This window comes from Ranitomeya variabilis, chromosome 1 (genome assembly GCF_051348905.1).
Source record: "Ranitomeya variabilis isolate aRanVar5 chromosome 1, aRanVar5.hap1, whole genome shotgun sequence".
Taxonomy (NCBI): Eukaryota; Metazoa; Chordata; class Amphibia; order Anura; family Dendrobatidae; genus Ranitomeya; species Ranitomeya variabilis.
The window spans coordinates 42,177,375-42,198,079 of NC_135232.1; the positions used below are offsets into that span (position 1 = coordinate 42,177,375).

Sequence of the window (20,705 nt, forward strand, 5' to 3'; positions counted from 1 at the left end):
TCAAACTGTGCCAGTAAAGGCAATGCCTGCAGGGAATTATTGTATTACTGGACCAAAATACACTTTTCTGAAAAAAGTGAAAAGATAAAGTTGTGTATAAAAGAAAAAAGACACAGAAATGAGAATGTATCTATCACATGTATTATAGACGGTTTGTCATAATCATACTGATGTAGCAGAGCTGATGTAGCGGAGGAGATGAAGCGGAAGTGATGGAGCGGAAGTGATGGAGGGGACGTGATGGTGGGGACGTGATGGTGGGGACGTGATGGTGGGGACGTCATGGTGGGGACGTCATGGTGGGGACGTCATGGTGGGGACGTCATGGTGGGGACGTCATGGTGGGGACGTCATGGTGGGGACGTCATGGTGGGGACGTCATGGTGGGGACGTCATGGTGGGGACGTCATGGTGGGGACGTCATGGTGGGGACGTCATGGTGGGGACGTGATGGTGGGGACGTGATGGTGGGGACGTGATGGTGGGGACGTGATGGTGGGGACGTGATGGTGGGGACGTGATGGTGGGGACGTGATGGTGGGGACGTGATGGTGGGGACGTGATGGTGGGGACGTGATGGTGCGGACGTGATGGTGCGGACGTGATGGTGCGGACGTGATGGTGCGGACGTGATGGTGCGGACGTGATGGTGCGGACGTGATGGTGCGGACGTGATGGTGCGGACGTGATGGTGCGGACGTGATGGTGCGGACGTGGTGAAGCAGAGCTAAACATTCTCACTACCTCGATCCATATAATTATTAATATCTAAAAGCGCACCCTTCATTTCAGAATAAGCTGTTGTGTGTACATGAGGCATAACACCATTTATGGCCGTTATAGGTCTGGTATCCTGCACTTTCCCTCTATGTCTTGCTCTCTCTCTCATTTTCAGTAGTTTCTGAGCTCCTAGATACAGACTCGCTGCAATGATGTCTACCATACACCACACACAGACATGAGGGATTCCTACTCTGACTCTATGTAGCACATGATAAGAAACAGTAGCATGGAGGACATTATGCAGTAGTACTGAGCAGAGTAGCTGTGAATTCAGCTCTGAGTAAACACTCACACATACAGAGACATTGCTGCGGCTTTATAGATGTACCTTTATTTCACTCTACTCTCTTGGCCTTCTGTCTACATAGGAAGCTGTAATCTGATCACTCAGGTGATTTTCACAATGAATGAGGAGTTCCAAAGATAGGAGGAAAAGAAGTGGAGGAAAAGAAGTTTTAAAAAAAAAAATTCTGAGGAAAAATGTATTACAAAGTTTGCATGTATAAATCTGAGGCTGGCCATGACGGCACCTATGTGATCGAAGGGGGCAAAATTGTGTAACTTTCATCCAAAATTTTCAAGCATAACAAACAAGATCACTATTCTCATATATTAGGGTATTGGCACAAATATATGCTGGGGGGTTGACCAGCATGTGAATAGGGTCGTGATAACCTTCTTTATAGGAGTGGTATGACGAGGTCTAAAACTAATAATCAGTTAAGGTTTGTCACATCATATCATCCCCAACATGTGGGCATGCGTGCGGCGATGAAGAAAGCATGGCCAATTTTACAGGCTGGTCCAATTATTAAAAAGTTCCTTCCGGCCAATCCGTTATTTACATTTCGGAGGGCTAGAAATCTTAGGGATCAGCTTACACATAGCCACTATGTTGGCCAGTCTGTGCCCACATTCCTCAGCATCGCTGCTGTGCGGGGTGGATGTACCCCATGTGGCAAATGTGTTGCCTGCCCGAATATTGAGCGTTGCTCCTCTTTCTCTAACTCGGATGGCTCTAAGAACTTTATCATCAAAAAATATATATCATGTACCTCTAGGTATGTGATATATTATGCCACTTGTCCTTGTGGTCTTATATATGTTGGGTTGACCTCAAGGCAACTCAAAGTTAAGAGTTAGGCCTCTTTCACACTTCAGTTGTTTGGCGTCAGTCTAAAACCGTCATTTTCCTCAAAAAACGGATCCGTTTTTTTTTTCGACGGATCCGTTTTTTTCCCCATAGACTTGTATTAGCGACGGATTGTGACGGATGGTCGTCCGTTCCATCCGCCATGCGACGGATCCGTCAAAATTTAGCGGACGTCATCTAGACATTGACGGTCATTGCAACGTTTTTTGTCTCCGTTGAAATGACGGATCGCGACGGATCCGTCGCGTCCGTCATTCCATAGAATGGCCACCTATGGGTGACGGATCCGTCGCGACCGTTATTTCGACGGATCCGTCGCCCCAATCCGTTTTTTCTATTTTTTTCAATTGCGCATGCTCCAAAAAGTATATACAACCCCCGAGTAACGGATCCGTCAAAAAAACGGATCCGTTACATCCGTTTTTTCAACAATTGTGACGGATCCGTCGATCCGTCACTTTGTCGGAAGTGACTGACGCCAAACGACTGAAGTGTGAAAGAAGCCTTAGGGGGCACGTTCTTGGTATACGGGCAGCAGCGGAATGTAAGGATGTCACTACACTTAAAACATTGCCCAGACATTTTAGGGACTTCCACTCTTGTGATGCAGCGTTGTTGAGGGTAAGGGGTATTGATCTCCTTAATATTGATATCAGGGGGGGGGTGCACTTCCCAAACGCCTTGCTCAATTGGAGACAAGGTGGGTATGGGTCTTACGCACCATCCACCCTGATGGGTTAAATGAGAATATTTCATTCGCCCCATTCTTGTGATCCACATTTTGCTGTGTGTCACATGGGTCGCGTGATTCCCGGCCTGGGTTTTATTATGTACATTTATGTTGTTTGTTTGTGTGTGTTCATTTTACTTTTAGTATTTTTATATAGCACTTTGACATCTTGGATCTATTAATGAATATTGAAGTCTCTATGTATCCCTGATGATCCTTCAATCAAGTGCCTCAGCGTGTCAACATCTATAGTCGGCTATTTATATATATAGGTTTTTTATATTGTATTCTAGTGTTGGTATTTATGTGTATATCTATGATGGGTCTAACCATATGGGGTACAATATGCATAATATGGGATGTTACTATATAGGCTTCTACAAGATATTTGCCTTTAATAGTACTAGTATAGATACATTTCCTGTGATGCTGCAATATAGCACTGCGCCTTTCTTTAATCACTACATGTTAGTATTGATGGATTGTTAAGTTATACATTGGTGATTGTGGGACATTGTCATCACTGTTCGTACCCTTATTTATGGTTTTTCTGCTTTTTGCTTTGTTTTATATTTTTTGTAATGTTCTCTTATCATTGCCCTTTCCCAACATGGTGTAGATGTTGTTTCCAACCATGTGCGCTTGCGCCTGCGTGCTGGGTGGTGTGAGCGCTCCTTCATGGGATCACGTGGGGCCCCGCGTGCTTCCGGTGCCGGCGGCCATTTTGGATGTCAGCATTCAGGTGCAGCGTTTTGGTGGGTCACTTACTTCCGCCTATGGCGGTATATAATGCACACATTATTTGCATTAAAATCACCCCCTGATGAAGGAGCAGTCCGCTCCGAAACGCGCGTCGGGGTCGGGTCCGGCCGCCCATCCAGTCTGTCCATCCTGCATGTGTTAGGTATGTGAAATATGCCGATATGGTAGGTATGCCGTTATGATATTCATATGGTTCCCATGCTGTGGCACTGGCCTATTGTATTTTTCCTAGTAGTCATGGGTATTCGTTATAACACTTCCTACCACTGCATATGGTCAGATTATGGGTTGGTGTCCTGGTCCGTGATGTTTGGCCGTGAGTAGCGTGTGCCTCTTTCCCTGTGCTATACTGCTTGTCTTGACTGGTAGTCTTATTTATTTGTATCAATAAAAATCTACTTTTTATGGGACCTCTATGGCTGTTGGTTTTTCTCTTCTTTTCTTCTATTACATTTTTGCAGCTGGTTCCGATTGGTCCTTGATGCATATTTGTGTACCTTGAGCCCTGTGATGGCATACTGGTAATTTACAATCATTTATCTAAATAGGCTTCCTTCAATATTATTTTGCTTTTTTTATGTGAATAGGGTTGTAGAGATTGTCAATCAGTGGCAGAGTGTTTAATGTTTTCGAGAGCCTAAATCCCTTCGCGAAGGTAATGATAAAAATATTGGTGCCAGTTGCCACCACTAGAGGGTGCTACCTACAGGGGAATCAATAATATAGTATTTAGGCCCCCTAGTGGCCATTCAGGTAAGTGGAATTTTATGATTTCAATAGATCCCAATGGGGAGAGGAGCTCTGTGTTAGGAGTTTTGCACTTTTAACATGCCAATGAGAAAAAAAAAGCCATATTTATCCCCAAATTCTGCTCTTTGCAAAATAGGAAGAGATGATGTCTGTAACTAGCAAACTGTCAGGGCACTGGTGGTATTTCGGTCCTAATGTAGTAAAATTTGGTTTGAGACCGATGTAGCAGAGCCGAGTGCTTCAGTTTGTAATCTGTAATCCTGTAAAGCATGTGGTGAAATTTCGCATTTAAAGGGGTAGCACAATATAATAGTCTTTTTTTTTTTTTTTTTTTTCATAAGGCGGTGAATGAGTTAAAACAATACTCACCCCCCTTTAGGAAGTTGCCGCCACCACTGGTCACCACGTGCCAGATAAGTGAGCACTGAGGCCAGTGATCATATGCGACCTAGGCATGTGACAGTTGTGGCCAATCACATGTGCTTAGATACATAAATGGGAGATCATAGTGTTGCCTTAAAGGGAATGCGTCATCAGAAAATTACATAGTTTAAATCAAGTTTTTGCTATAAATTATTTTTCAAAACGGTAATTTTTCTTTTTTCTTGTTGCATTTGTATTGCGTCTCTGGTCATCCTCCTTCGCTCATTGTGTTTCTACATGGGATTGACAGCGAGCATGCTTCCCAATGATGCCATCAGCATACATTTTTCATAAAGTGATTATCTCCTTGGCAGACTCGACATCTTAAGCTTTCTCTCCTCTGCAACTGTTTTCCTTACTAAGCCGGGCTTTAATTACTGCAGTGTAAGGCTGCAATTACTGCGGTGTGAGGCTGCAATTACTGCGGTGCGAGGGTGCAATTCCTCAGGTACAAGCGTGCAATTACTGTGGTGCGAGAGTGCAATTACTGCGGCGCGAGAGTGCAATTACTGCGGCGCGAGAGTGCAATTACTGCGGCGCGAGGGTGCAATTACTGCGGTGTGAGGCTGCAATTACTGCGGTGCGAGGGTGCAATTCCTCCGGTACAAGGGTGCAATTACTCCTGTGCAGGGGTGCAATTACTGGGGTGCGAGAGTGCAATTACTGCGGCGCGAGGGTGCAATTACTGCGGCGCGAGGGTGCAATTACTGCGGCGCGAGGGTGCAATTACTGCGGCGCGAGGGTGCAATTACTGCGGCGCGAGGGTGCAATTACTGCGGCGCGAGGGTGCAATTACTCCGGTACAAGGGTGCAATTACTCCTGTGCGGGGGTGCAATTACTCCGGTGCGAGGCTGAAATTACTGCAGTGCGAGGCTGAAATTACTGCAGTGCGAGGCTGAAATTACTGCAGTGCGAGGCTGAAATTACTGCAGTGCGAGGCTGAAATTACTGCAGTGCGAGGCTGAAATTACTGCAGTGCGAGGCTGAAATTACTGCAGTGCGAGGCTGAAATTACTGCAGTGTGAGGCTGAAATTACTGCAGTGCGAGGCTGAAATTACTGCAGTGTGAGGCTGCCATGCGCTCACGAACTGATCGGGGAACAATGGGGGGTACATAAGATCTCCTGCTAGAATCACTAATAAATAAAAAAAAAAAAATCTGTATTACTGCAACTAGTTAAGTGACACATGACAGTGCTTACACAGCTATCCTAAGAAACATACCACAGCTAAGTGGGATTTAAAGGGGAATTTATTTATATTTCAAAAAAAAACCAAACAACAATTTGCATAAATCAATAGTACAAGCGAATATAATAAAGTTTGTAAAATATCTTATCATGGAAATATGTTTCCTTCTCCACTTATGAGCCACTTCTCTTTCTCGACTCACCATCCACTTAAAGCACTATTCCAGCTTTTTTTTTTTATTTTCAGTGCTGGAGTGGTTCTTTAAACCCAAGTCCCATGCCCCCTATCTTATACTCACGTTCTCGCATCTTCCCCCACTTTTTGTTGCTACTCTGTTCCTGCGGCACCATCATGTGACAGTCGCTTATGACTGTCCAGAAGTCAGAAGCTACATCCCCAGCTCTCAATGCAAGTCTATGAGAGCCAGAACCAGACCAGAACGAGGCTCTCACAGACACACATTGAAGAGTGACCTCCGGCGCGCTCAGCTCAGACTGCCAGCTCACTGAGGTGTCAGGTTGCATACATCTTCTATCATACTCTATGAAAACGAGATGAAGTGTGAAGAGGAGAGTGAGAAAACAAGACGACGGAGACTCAAAGATCGGGCTGAGCTTTCTAACAAGTCTGTTAGCTCACCCCTGAGCTGGATTCACATCTATACAGCTCAGTACTGCTGTATAATGTCCTCCATGCTGCTGCTAATTGTGTGTGTGCGCAAACTAAGCTATGGAGTGCAGGAATCTACACCCCTGTGTGAGAGGCATCATTATGGGCCCTTCAAAAAAAGTATACGTATGATTTAAAGGGATTGTCCCAAAATCAATACATCGCCAGATCGGTGGTAAATGTTTACTTCCTAATCATTGTCTCACCCTACCGATTTTGAGAACAGAGTTCCTGTGGGCCTCCATTTGAGTAGACCTGCAGTCACGCAGTCTATGAGACTGATGGAGAGAGGACAGAGCTCTGCTATCAGTCTCAGTCCCATAGATTTTAATAGGGGAGATGAAAACCTGCCAAGTCAGCGCTCTATGCAACCAAAGCACATTAGACGCTCTATTTTTGTGACTGGTGGGAATGGAGGGGTAGAAGCGAGACCACCAAGTAAGTGTGAAGGAACAAATTAAGAAAGATTCTCCATTTTGTGCTTTTGACTCCATTTTCTTGTTGCTTAAAGATAAATTCTGTTATTTAATTAGGTAAAAGGTTATAGCTGCCATGAAATAGCTTTATCTTGTTGTTCAAAAGTCTGTTATTCAAATAGGCTATGGTTCATAATTGGTATAAAGACCTTGAGTGCTCTGACTCGAGCCAGGGAAGGGACTCGGAGGTGTATCGCTATACAAGACTCTGAGGCATCTGTTGGTATGCTTTTTCTATGCCAAGAAGACACGACCATATCTGTAGTTTCTGTTTTTTCTGTATCCTCATAGGTTAAGTTTTTCCTGCATTCTTATAGGTTAAGAACTGTGAATGTGTTCTTATGCTGATTGGTTGAAGTATAATTTCTATGACTATGAAAAGTGATACGCATTAAAAGGGGGCCAGAGATCTGCTTGATCCCCCATACAGAGACACACGTCTCCGTCTGGTCATTTTCAGTTGCGGCAACGCCCTGTAGATTAATTTGGAAATCACTGAGTTAACCGTGAAGGATCACTTTAGATCCTCCCTCAACAGTTGGCGCCCAATGTGGGGCCCCAAACAGGAACGCCTCTGCCCCCTGGAGAACAACAAGACAAAGGACCCTCGGACCGGACACAGGCACTGGCAAATTGGGACTGATCATCCCCCACAACAACCAAGGTAAATTGGCAATTATACTATTCAGGCTGACCATTTGGTGTGATTTTCCTATGTTTATGCTGCAAAGAGGATCTGAGGTTTGTCCCCGATGGTGGGATGATTCTTGGGTGGAATCATATCGAGGTGTAGTTCCGTTGGGAGCCCAGTGCTCAAACCGTACCTCATAAGGGATGGACACCCCGGATTGAACAGTGATATAATTCTCTTTATAGTCAAAATATCCTGAATTCCTAATCACTGTTAGAATCAGGTGCGGTGAGGTGATCGAAGATGGGTAGGATGCGTAACTCAGGAATATATAGATATATATGTATATTTCCAGGGGTATCCGGAGGGTTAGTCTGAGACGCCCTCCTCCTTTCACTGAGTACCTCGTTTTTGGGTTGTCCCAGCGGAGGACAGAGACCCAGTGGAACAAACCGTAACCGTGAAGGATCACTTTAGATCCTCCCTCAACACAAGGACCACACACTTACTGTTTATACTAAGCATAGGTAACACCTTCTGGTTCTGGGAATAACCCTGGAGTTTTCAGCCTTGGGATATAAACAATAGTAACTCTATTCAAGATTTCTTTTTCCACGGCTGTACAGCCAGAGCTGCTGTTAGCAGCGTTTACAAATATCACAAAGTTTTTGCACGATCCTCTATTTTGCACAATAGCTTTTAGAATTGTGCCTTACAGCAGCTGCAGGGACCATAGGAAGCAACAGACAGGATCTGCTTCATTAACTACTATGGGACAGTGTTGAAGACATGGTCTGATCTGTGTAGGAAGGGGGAGGAGGTGAGCTGTGACATCACCTATTGTGAATGGTGGATCCGGTGTTATCTACTGTATATAGAGGTGTAATCAGTCACTGTACAGGAGGAGGAGGAGGTGAGCTGTGATATCATCTATTGTGAATGGTGGATCCTGTGTTATCTACTGTATATAGAGGTGTTATCAGTCACTGTACAGGAGGAGGAGGAGGTGAGCTGTGACATCACTTATTGTGAATGGTGGATCCTGTGTTATCTACGGTATATAGAGGTGTTATCAGTCATTGCACAGGAGGAGGAGGAGAGCTGTGATATCACCTATTGTGAATGGTGGATCCTGTGTTATTTACTGTATATAGAGGTGTTATCAGTCATTGTACAGGAGGAGAAGGTGAGCTGTGACATCACCTATTGTGAATGGTGGATCCTGTGTTATATACTGTATATAGAGGTGTCATCTATTTGCTCTAGAGGTGATTTTTTTTTATTGTTATCCTGTCTGTGGTGATAATGAGTATGGCTAAAAGTGATGTCTATAGAACAGGAAATATCAGGCTAGTGACATCTCACATATACGGCTGTCCGTCAGAAATTCACCTATTGTGTAAAGTACGTTTTTTGTATTAACGGTAACCTGTCAGCAGGATTGTGCACAGTAACCTACAGACAGTGTCAGGTCGGTGCTGTTATACTGATTACAATGACACCTCTTGATGAAATCTGTCTTGTGGTTCTTGTGTAATCTGTATTTGTAGTTTTGAGTTAATGATATGCCCGTGCTCCGGGGCGGCCTGTGGGGGGGGTCTTCATGTGGTGCTCTGATTATGTATTCATGTGTATGGTTTCTGACAGGTCACTGATTCCTCACTGACCTGCCCCATAGTTTGCATAATGAATATTATACATACATATTGAAAAAAAACAAAACCTTCTGCAGGCAGCTGTCAGCCATGTCACCAGCGCTGCAGCATAATTGCATATGTACTGTGCATATAAACAACCACATAACGTACTTTACACAATAGGCGATTTTCAGACGGACGGCTGTATATTTGAGATGTCACTATATGGTGCCACATTTCCCTGCAGAGGACTTTAAAAAAAACAAAAAATAAAACAAATCCTATCCCTTTAAGGCCGGCCTCACACTCAGCGTATGTAAATACGGTCCGTATGTCCTCCGTAGGCAGGGTGTGTCAGCGTATTTTGCGCATGGCATCCTCCTTATGTAATCCGTATGGCATCCGTACTGCGATATTTTCTCGCAGGCTTGCAAAACCGACATCTAATGGATTTATGTGCTCAAATGTTCGTTAAAACATATATACAGTATATATATATATGTCATTGAGACACATATATATATATTCTGTATTTATATTTAATTCAGCGCGATATATGTGAAAAGCCGGTAATTCAATTGCCGGCTTTTCATTTCTCCTTCACAAACCCGACAGGATATGAGACATGGTTTACATACAGTAAACCATTTCATATCCCTTTTTTTTTTACATATTCCACACTACTAATGTTAGTAGTGTGTATGTGCAAAATTTGGTTGCTGTAGCTGCTAAAATAAAGGGTTAAATGGCGGAAAAAATTGGCGTGGGCTCCCGCGCAATTTTCTCCGCCAGAGTGGTAAAGCCAGTGACTGAGGGCAGATATTAATAGCCTAGAGAGGCTGGAGCGCCAAAATTTTGCACATACATTTGCAATTGAGTTACCGGCTTTTCACTAACACCGCTGCGTATTTCTTGCAGGTCACACTGCTGGTCCGTGTGTAATCTGTATTTTTCTCGCCCCCATAGACTTTCATTGGCGATTTTTTTGCGCAATACGGTGACAAACGCAGCATGCTGCGATTTTCTACGGCCGTACAAGACCGTATAATACGGATCAGTAAAATACGGCTGATAGGAGCTGGGACATAGGGAATCATTGGGCCGTGTGTTATGCGTATTTTACGGACGTAGTTTATGCGCTCATACGTCCGTAAAACTCGCTAGTGTGAGGCCGGCCTAAGTGTCATGCAATGAATACAGCAGCTCCCTCTCGGGTAGCTTATCTCCGAATCATCTCTATGGAGAGGAACAGCATCTGTGCATCTAGATCTCTACTAGGCCATGGAGACACGGACCCCCGCTTCCCGTTATCAGTGGGGGTCCCTGTGGATACACAAATAACAGAAGGACACCAGTCCGGATCCAGGTCACCTACCTTGTCTGATGCTTCGGAGGCTAGGAGGTTTGTGGCCAGGGTCTGGAGCTTGTGATGCGCCACGGTCTTTAGCGCTGCCAGGCTGCGTCTGGTCATGGCCTGCTTTAGGTTCACGGCTGAATGGCTGAGCGCGTCCACGGCGGCGGGGACAGCTTCGTCGCATGCGTTGAGAATCTCCACAGCGGTGATGCCCATCACACAGCGATCCAGTGCACCTTCACAAGGACAAACGCTCGGTCAGTACACACATGCAGGGTTCCCCACCACCGGCCCCCGAGCACTGTAGGACGGCATTATTGGCAAAGTCAGCATTCTGTAATAAAAGGGCAAAGTGTCCCTTTAACCAACTGGGCGTATATCACAGCTCTCCGGTTACAGTAGGGTCCCGATTGGCCAGCATCAGAAGAAAAAAGCTTATGTCCATGTCCTGTGGTATACGCCCAGTTAACTAAAGGGAAAATTTGCTTATCACAATAGCCAAAAAAGCCCCTTTTCTGTATATGAAACATCCCTTATGGAGAAGAGGGCTGGCTCACTGTTTCTCAATAGCCAAGAAAGCTCCTTCTCTGTGAATGAAACATCCCTTACAGAGAAGGGCGCTGGCTCTCTGCTTATTTCAATAGCCGAGAAAGCCCCTCCGTTGTGTATAAAACATCCCTTACGGAGAAGGGGGCTGGCTCTCTGCTTATTTCAATAGCTGCGAAAGCCCCTCATCTGTGTATGAAACATCCCTTAGGGAGAAGGGGCCTGGCTCACTGCTTATTTCAATAGCCTAGAAAGCCCTTCTCTGTGTATGAAACATCTCCTACGGAGAAGGGGGCTGGCTCACTACTTGTCAATAGCCTAGAAAGCCCCTCCTCTGTGTATGAAACATCCCTTACGGAGAAGGGGGCTGGATTAGCTATTGAAATGAGCGATCAGCCAGCCCCTTCCACATACAACACCGGTCAAGTGCAAACTGTCCTGTGTCAGATGCAGACTGCATAAGCACTTTCCCGGGACCCAAAATTGTAGCTGAAAATTGTAGCACCTTTCCAGGAAGAAACCACCAGTCACCCGGCCACAGACTGGCAGCAGGATAAGTCGACTGGTGGCCAGAACATCACCAGCTCCGGTCTGGTGGAGATGGTGGGAGAGGAGGGCAGGTTCCAGGGGTAAGAATAAAGGATCCCTTTCCACCCCCGTTAAGCACTTTTAGGAACCATTTTTGGTTTCTATCTACATGTACTGAGCTGTAAGGCACCGTGGACTATGTTGGCGCTATATAAAGACAATTGCTATTAGGCTGTGTGCACACGTTGCTGATTTTTCGTTTTTTTCGCTATAAAAACGCATAGAAAATGCATACATTATGCATTCCATCATTAAGAAAGCATTCCGCATTTTTTGTGCACATGATGCGTTTTTTTCCGCGAAAAAAACGCATCGCGGTAAAAAACGCAGCATGTTCATTAATTTTGCGGATTTTTTGCAGATTTCCCACTATATTATTGCATTGGGAAATCTCCGGGAAAATCCGCAAAAAAAACCGCGCAAACAAAACGCGAGAAAAACGCGCAAAAAAAAAAACGCATGCGGATTTCTTGCAGAAAATGTCCGGTTTTGCTCAGGAAATTTCTGCAAGAAATCCTGAACGTGTGCACATAGCCTTAGATGTATCAGGACAATAATACATTGTTACGAGGGTGGACGCAGCCTTTACGTAACAGCTCTGCTCGGAGAGGAGTCAGAATGGCGGGATTTTCCTGTCCACCTCACATGCGGCAGCTTTACGGGAAAGCTCTCGGAATCATCCAAGTCATATTGAGATGGAGAACGTCAGTCAAAAAAAAAATAAAAGCGTCGCCTCTTTCGAGCGGTCCGTGAGAAAATCTGCGCTTGCTCTGCTCGGAAGCCTTGATCCCTGCATCCTTTGCCGGGGAGCCAGGAGGCGCACGCAGCCCCTCCACAGCGAGGAGCCACTAAGCCGCTTTCAGAAAATCGTTGCTGTAATTGGCTCTGGATGTATCAATAGTGGAACGGCCGATAAAGCTGCGGGCTCTCCGGCTGCCGCTCCTTCCATCACAGAAGACCGCGGGGGGCAGCGCCTAATTTAATTTTGATTGCAAGACAATCTGAAGACACACATTGAAGTGTATCTGAGATCCCCTGTAGGTTCTTGATCAACCTTCAAAGACGTGGGACACAAGTCGGTGTGATGGCAAGAGACGCAGGTTTATTAAAGAGGAGAACTTACAAGTCCTTCTCATATACAGGAGATATTGGAAGGCGGGAGAAGAAGGGCTGCGCTAAATTATAGAGGTCCATAGGTGCACGCGTGGGTGTCTGGTACTGCAATACAACACCGTTCACACATGTGGCCGCACCTGGCACCGCTGGCTAACATCACTTATATATGGTCGTACCTGGCACCGCTGGCTAACATCACTAATATATATGGTCGTACCTGGCACTGTAGCCTGGCATCACTAATATATATGGTTGTACCTGGCACTGTAGCCTAGCATCACTAATATATATGGTCGTACCTGGCACTGCTGGCTAACATCACTAATATATATGGTCGTACCTGGCACCGCTGGCTAACATCACTAATATATATGGCCGTACCTGGCACCGCTGGCTAACATCACTAATATATATGGCCGTACCTGGCACCGTTGGCTAACATCACTTATATATGGTCGTACCTGGCACCGCTAGCTAACATCACTAATATATATGGTCGTACCTGGCACTGTAGCCTGGCATCACTAATATATATGGTCGTACCTGGCACCGCTGGCTAACATCACATATATGGTCGTACCTGGCACCGCTAGCTAACATCACTAATATATATGGTCGTACCTGGCACTGTAGCCTGGCATCACTAATATATATGGTCATACCTGGCACCGCTGGCTAACATCACTAATATATATGGTCGTACCAGGCACCGCTGGCTAACATCACTAATATATATGGTCGTACCTGGCACTGCTGGCTAACATCTCTAATATATATGGTCGTACCTGGCACCGATGGCTAACATCTCTAATATATATGGTCGTACCTGGCACCGCTGGCTAACATCACTAATATATATGGTCGTACCTGGCACCGCTGGCTAACATCACTTATATATGGTCGTACCTGGCACTGTAGCCTAGCATCACTAATATATATGGTCGTACCTGGCACCGCTAGCTATCACTACTAATATATATGGTCGTACCTGGTACTGTAACCTAGCATTACTAATATATGGTCGTACCTGGCACCGCTGGCTAACATCACTAATATATATGGTCGTACCAGGCACCGCTGGCTAACATCACTAATATATATGATCGTACCTGGCACTGTAGCCTAGCATCACTAATATATATGGTCGTACCTGGCACCGCTGGCTAACATCACTAATATATATGGCCGTACCTGGCACCGCTGGCTAACATCACTAATATATATGGCCGTACCTGGCACCGTTGGCTAACATCACTTATATATGGTCGTACCTGGCACCGCTAGCTAACATCACTAATATATATGGTCGTACCTGGCACTGTAGCCTGGCATCACTAATATATATGGTCGTACCTGGCACCGCTGGCTAACATCACATATATGGTCGTACCTGGCACCGCTAGCTAACATCACTAATATATATGGTCGTACCTGGCACTGTAGCCTGGCATCACTAATATATATGGTCGTACCTGGCACTGCTGGCTAACATCACTAATATATATGGTCGTACCAGGCACCGCTGGCTAACATCACTAATATATATGGTCGTACCTGGCACTGCTGGCTAACATCTCTAATATATATGGTCGTACCTGGCACCGATGGCTAACATCTCTAATATATATGGTCGTACCTGGCACCGCTGGCTAACATCACTAATATATATGGTCGTACCTGGCACCGCTGGCTAACATCACTAATATATATGGTCGTACCTGGCACTGTAGCCTAGCATCACTAATATATATGGTCGTACCTGGCACCGCTGGCTAACATCACTAATATATGGTCGTACCTGGTACTGTAACCTAGCATCACTAATATATGGTCGTACCTGGCACCGCTGGCTAACATCACTAATATATATGGTCGTACCTGGCACCGCTGGCTAACATCTCTAATATATATGGTCGTACCTGGCACTCTAGCCTAGCATCACTAATATATATGGTCGTACCTGGCACCGCTGGCTAACATCACTAATATATATGGTCGTACCTGGCACCGCTGGCTAACATCACTAATATATATGGTCGTACCTGGCGCCGCTGGCTAACATCACTAATATATATGGTCGTACCTGGCACTGTAGCCTAGCATCACTAATATATATGGTCGTACCTGGCACCGCTAGCTATCACTACTAATATATATGGTCATACCTGGTACTGTAACCTAGCATCACTAATATATGGTCGTACCTGGCACCGCTGGCTAACATCACTAATATATATGGTCGTACCTGGCACCGCTGGCTAACATCTCTAATATATATGGTCGTACCTGGCACTGTAGCCTAGCATCACTAATATATATGGTCGTACCTGGCACCGCTGGCTAACATCACTAATATATATGGTCGTACCTGGCACCGCTGGCTAACATCACTAATATATATGGTCGTACCTGGCGCCGCTGGCTAACATCACTAATATATATGGTCGTACCTGGCACTGTAGCCTAGCATCACTAATATATATGGTCGTACCTGGCACCGCTAGCTATCACTACTAATATATATGGTCGTACCTGGTACTGTAACCTAGCATCACTAATATATGGTCGTACCTGGCACCGCTGGCTAACATCACTGATATATATGGTCGTACCAGGCACCGCTGGCTAACATCACTAATATATATGATCGTACCTGGCACTGTAGCCAAGCATCACTAATATATATGGCTGTACCTGTTACTGTAGCCTAGCATCACTAATATATATGGTCGTACCTGGCACCGCTGGCTAACATCACTAATATATATGGTCGTACCAGGCACCGCTGGCTAACATCACTAATATATATGGTCGTACCTGGCACCGCTGGCTAACATCACTAATATATATGGTCGTACCTGGCGCCGCTGGCTAACATCACTAATATATATGGTCGTACCTGGCACCGCTGGCTAACATCTCTAATATATATGGTCGTACCTGGCACTGTAGCCTGGAATCACTAATATATATGGTCGTACCTGGCACTGTAGCCTAGCATCACTAATATATATGGTCGTACCTGGCACCGCTGGCTAACATCACTAATATATATGGTCGTACCTGGCACCGCTGGCTAACATCTCTAATATATATGGTCGTACCTGGCACTGTAGCCTAGCATCACTAATATATATGGTCGTACCTGGCACCGCTAGCTATCACTACTAATATATATGGTCGTACCTGGTACTGTAACCTAGCATTACTAATATATGGTCGTACCTGGCACCGCTGGCTAACATCACTAATATATATGGTCGTACCAGGCACCGCTGGCTAACATCACTAATATATATGATCGTACCTGGCACTGTAGCCTAGCATCACTAATATATATGGTCGTACCTGGCACCGCTGGCTAACATCACTAATATATATGGTCGTACCTGGCACCGCTGGCTAACATCTCTAATATATATGGTCGTACCTGGCACTGTAGCCTAGCATCACTAATATATATGGTCGTACCTGGCACCGCTAGCTATCACTACTAATATATATGGTCGTACCTGGTACTGTAACCTAGCATTACTAATATATGGTCGTACCTGGCACCGCTGGCTAACATCACTAATATATATGGTCGTACCAGGCACCGCTGGCTAACATCACTAATATATATGATCGTACCTGGCACTGTAGCCTAGCATCACTAATATATATGGCTGTACCTGTTACTGTAGCCTAGCATCACTAATATATATGGTCGTACCTGGCACCGCTGGCTAACATCACTAATATATATGGTCGTACCTGGCACCGCTGGCTAACATCACTAATATATATGGTCGTACCTGGCGCCGCTGGCTAACATCACTAATATATATGGTCGTACCTGGCGCCGCTGGCTAACATCACTAATATATATGGTCGTACCTGGCACCGCTGGCTAACATCACTAATATTTATGGTCCTACCTGGCACCGCTGGCTAACATCACTAATATATATGGTCAGACCTGGCACTGTAGCCTAGCATCACTCATATATGGTCATACCTGGTACTGTAGCCTAGCATCACTAATATATATGGTCGAACCTGGTACTGTAGCCTAGCATCACTAATATATATTGTTGTACCTGGTACTGTAGCCTAGCATCACTAATATATATGATTGCACCTGGTACTGTAGCCTAGCATCACTAATATATATGGCCATACCTGGTACTGTAGCCTAGCATCACTAATATATATGGTCGTACCTGGTACTGTAGCCTAGCATCACTAATATATGGTCGTACCTGGTACTGTAGCCTAGCATCATTAATATATGGTCGCACCTGGTACTGTAGCCTAGCATCACTAATATATATGGTCGCACCTGGTACTGTAGCCTAGCATCACTAATATATGGTCGTACCTGGTACTGTAGCTTAGCATCATTAATATATGGTCGCACCTGGTACTGTAGCCTAGCATCACTAATATATGGTCGTACCTGGTACTGTAGCCTAGCATCGCTAAAACATATGGTCGTACCTGGTACCGCAGCCCAGCATCACTAATATATATGGTCGAACCTGGTACTGTAGCCTAGCATCATTAATATATATGGTCGTACCGGTTACTGTAGCCTAGCATCACTAATATATATGGTCGTACCTGGTACTGTAGCCTAGCATCACTAACATATATGGTCGTACCTGGTACCGCAGCCTAGCATCACTCATATGGCCGTACCTGGTACTGTAGCCTAGCATCACTCATATGGCTGTACCTGGTACTGTAGCCTAGAATTACTCATATATGGCTGTACCTGGTACTGTAGCCTAGAATCACTCATATATGGTCGTACCCAGTACTGTAGCCTAGCATCACTCATATGGCCGTATCTGGTACTGTAGCCTAGCATCACTCATATGGCTGTACCTGGTACTGTAGCCTAGAATTACTCATATATGGTGGTACCTGGTACTGTAGCCTAGCATCACTCATATATGGTCGTACCCAGTACTGTAGCCTAGCATCACTCATATGGCCGTATCTGGCACTGTAGCCTAGCATCACTCATATGGCTGTACCTGGTACTGTAGCCTAGAATCACTCATATATGGTGGTACCTGGTACTGTAGCCTAGCATCACTCATATATATGGCCGTACCTGGTACTTTAGCCTAGCATCACTCATATGGTCGTACCTGGTACTGTAGCCTAGCATCAATAATATATATGGTCGTCCCTGGTACCGCAGCCTAGCATCACTCCTATATGGCCGTACCTGGTACCGCACCCCTCCTACATGTGGCCATACCTGATACCGCAGTGTAGCACCCCTCCTACATGAGGCCGTACCTGATACCGCAGTGTAGCACCCCTCCTACATGTGGCCATACCTGGTACCGCAGTGTCGCACCCCTCCTACATGAGGCCGTACCTGGTACCGCAGTGTCGCACCCCTCCTACATGTGGCCATACCTGGTACCGCAGTGTCGCACCCCTCCTACATGTGGCCATACCTGGTACTGCAGTATAGCACCCCTCCTACATGTGGCCATACCTGGTACCGCAGTATAGCACCCCTCCTACATGTGGCCATACCTGGTACCGCAGTGTAGCACCCCTCCTACATGTGGCCGTACCTGGTACCGCAGTGTAGCACCCCTCCTACATGAGGCCGTACCTGGTACCGCAGTGTAGCACCCCTCCTACATGTGGCCATACCTGGTACCGCAGTGTAGCACCCCTCCTACATGTGGCCATACCTGGTACTGCAGTATAGCACCCCTCCTACATGAGGCCGTACCTGGTACCGCAGTGTAGCACCCCTCCTACATGTGGCCGTACCTGGTACCGCAGTGTAGCACCCCTCCTACATGTGGCCATACCTGGTACCGCAGTATAGCACCCCTCCTACATGTGGCCATACCTGGTACCGCAGTGTAGCACCCCTCCTACATGAGGCCGTACCTGGTACCGCAGTGTAGCACCCCTCCTACATGTGGCCATACCTGGTACCGCAGTATAGCACCCCTCCTACATGTGGCCATACCTGGTACTGCAGTATAGCACCTCTCCTACATGTGGCCATACCTGGTACTGCAGTATAGCACCTCTCCTACATGTGGCCATACCTGGTACTGCAGTATAGCACCTCTCCTACATGTGGCCATACCTGGTACTGCAGTATAGCACCTCTCCTACATGTGGCCATACCTGGTACTGCAGTATAGCACCTCTCCTACATGTGGCCATACCTGGTACTGCAGTATAGCACCTCTCCTACATGTGGCCATACCTGGTACTGCAGTATAGCACCTTTCCTACATGTGGCCATACCTGGTACTGCAGTATAGCACCCCTCCTACATGTGGCCATACCTGGTACTGCAGTATAGCACCTTTCCTACATGTGGCCATACCTGGTACTGCAGTATAGCACCTCTCCTACATGTGGCCATACCTGGTACCGCAGTATAGCACCCCTCCTACATGTGGCCATACCTGGTACTGCAGTATAGCACCTCTCCTACATGTGGCCATACCTGGTACTGCAGTATAGCACCCCTCCTACATGTGGCCATACCTGGTACTGCAGTATAGCACCTCTCCTACATGTGGCCATACCTGGTACTGCAGTATAGCACCTCTCCTACATGTGGCCATACCTGGTACTGCAGTATAGCACCTCTCCTACATGTGGCCATACCTGGTACTGCAGTATAGCACCTCTCCTACATGTGGCCATACCTGGTACTGCAGTATAGCACCTTTCCTACATGTGGCCATACCTGGTACTGCAGTATAGCACCCCTCCTACATGTGGCCATACCTGGTACTGCAGTATAGCACCTTTCCTACATGTGGCCATACCTGGCACTGCAGTATAGCACCTCTCCTACATGTGGCCATACCTGGTACTGCAGTATTGCACCTCTCCTACATGTGGCCATACCTGGTACTGCAGTATAGCACCTCTCCTACATGTGGCCATACCTGGTACTGCAGTATAGCACCTTTCCTACATGTGGCCATACCTGGTACTGCAGTATAGCACCCCTCCTACATGTGGCCATACCTGGTACTGCAGTATAGCACCTTTCCTACATGTGGCCATACCTGGTACTGCAGTATAGCACCTCTCCTACATGTGGCCATACCTGGTACTGCAGTATAGCACCTTTCCTACATGTGGCCATACCTGGTACTGCAGTATAGCACCTCTCCTACATGTGGCCATACCTGGTACTGCAGTATAGCACCTCTCCTACATGTGGCCATACCTGGTACTGCAGTATAGCACCTTTCCTACATGTGGCCATACCTGGTACTGCAGTATAGCACCCCTCCTACATGAGGCCGTACCTGGTACCGCAGTGTAGCACCCCTCCTACATGTGGCCATACCTGGTACTGCAGTATAGCACCCCTCCTACATGTGGCCATACCTGGTACTGCAGTATAGCACCTTTCCTACATGTGGCCATACCTGGTACTGCAGTATAGCACCTCTCCTACATGTGGCCATACCTGGTACTGCAGTATAGCACCCCTCCTACATGTGGCCATACCTTGTACTGCAGTATAGCACCTTTCCTACATGTGGCCATACCTGGTACTGCAGTATAGCACCCCTCCTACATGTGGCCATACCTGGTACTGCAGTATAGCACCTTTCCTACATGTGGCCATACCTGGTACTGCAGTATAGCACCTCTCCTACATGTGGCCATACCTGGTACTGCAGTATAGCACCTCTCCTACATGTGGCCATACCTGGTACTGCAGTATAGCACCTCTCCTACATGTGGCCATACCTGGTACTGCAGTATAGCACCTCTCCTACATGTGGCCATACCTGGTACTGCAGTATAGCACCTCTCCTACATGTGGCCATACCTGGTACTGCAGTATAGCACCTCTCCTACATGTGGCCATACCTGGTACTGCAGTATAG

At 46.3% G+C, this 20,705-nt stretch overlaps 1 protein-coding gene across 6 annotated transcripts in view; it reads right to left on the reverse strand.

The window, feature by feature from the left end:
* Positions 1 to 20,705, reverse strand: part of WDR7 (WD repeat domain 7) — a 383,582-nt gene that overhangs the window by 295,856 nt on the left and 67,021 nt on the right. For all 6 annotated transcript variants that reach the window (XM_077282600.1, XM_077282585.1, XM_077282579.1 and 3 more), the window contains one exon: positions 10,582 to 10,796. In XM_077282600.1, the coding sequence (XP_077138715.1) occupies positions 10,582 to 10,796 (215 nt within the window). The remainder of the gene's footprint in view (positions 1 to 10,581; positions 10,797 to 20,705) is intronic.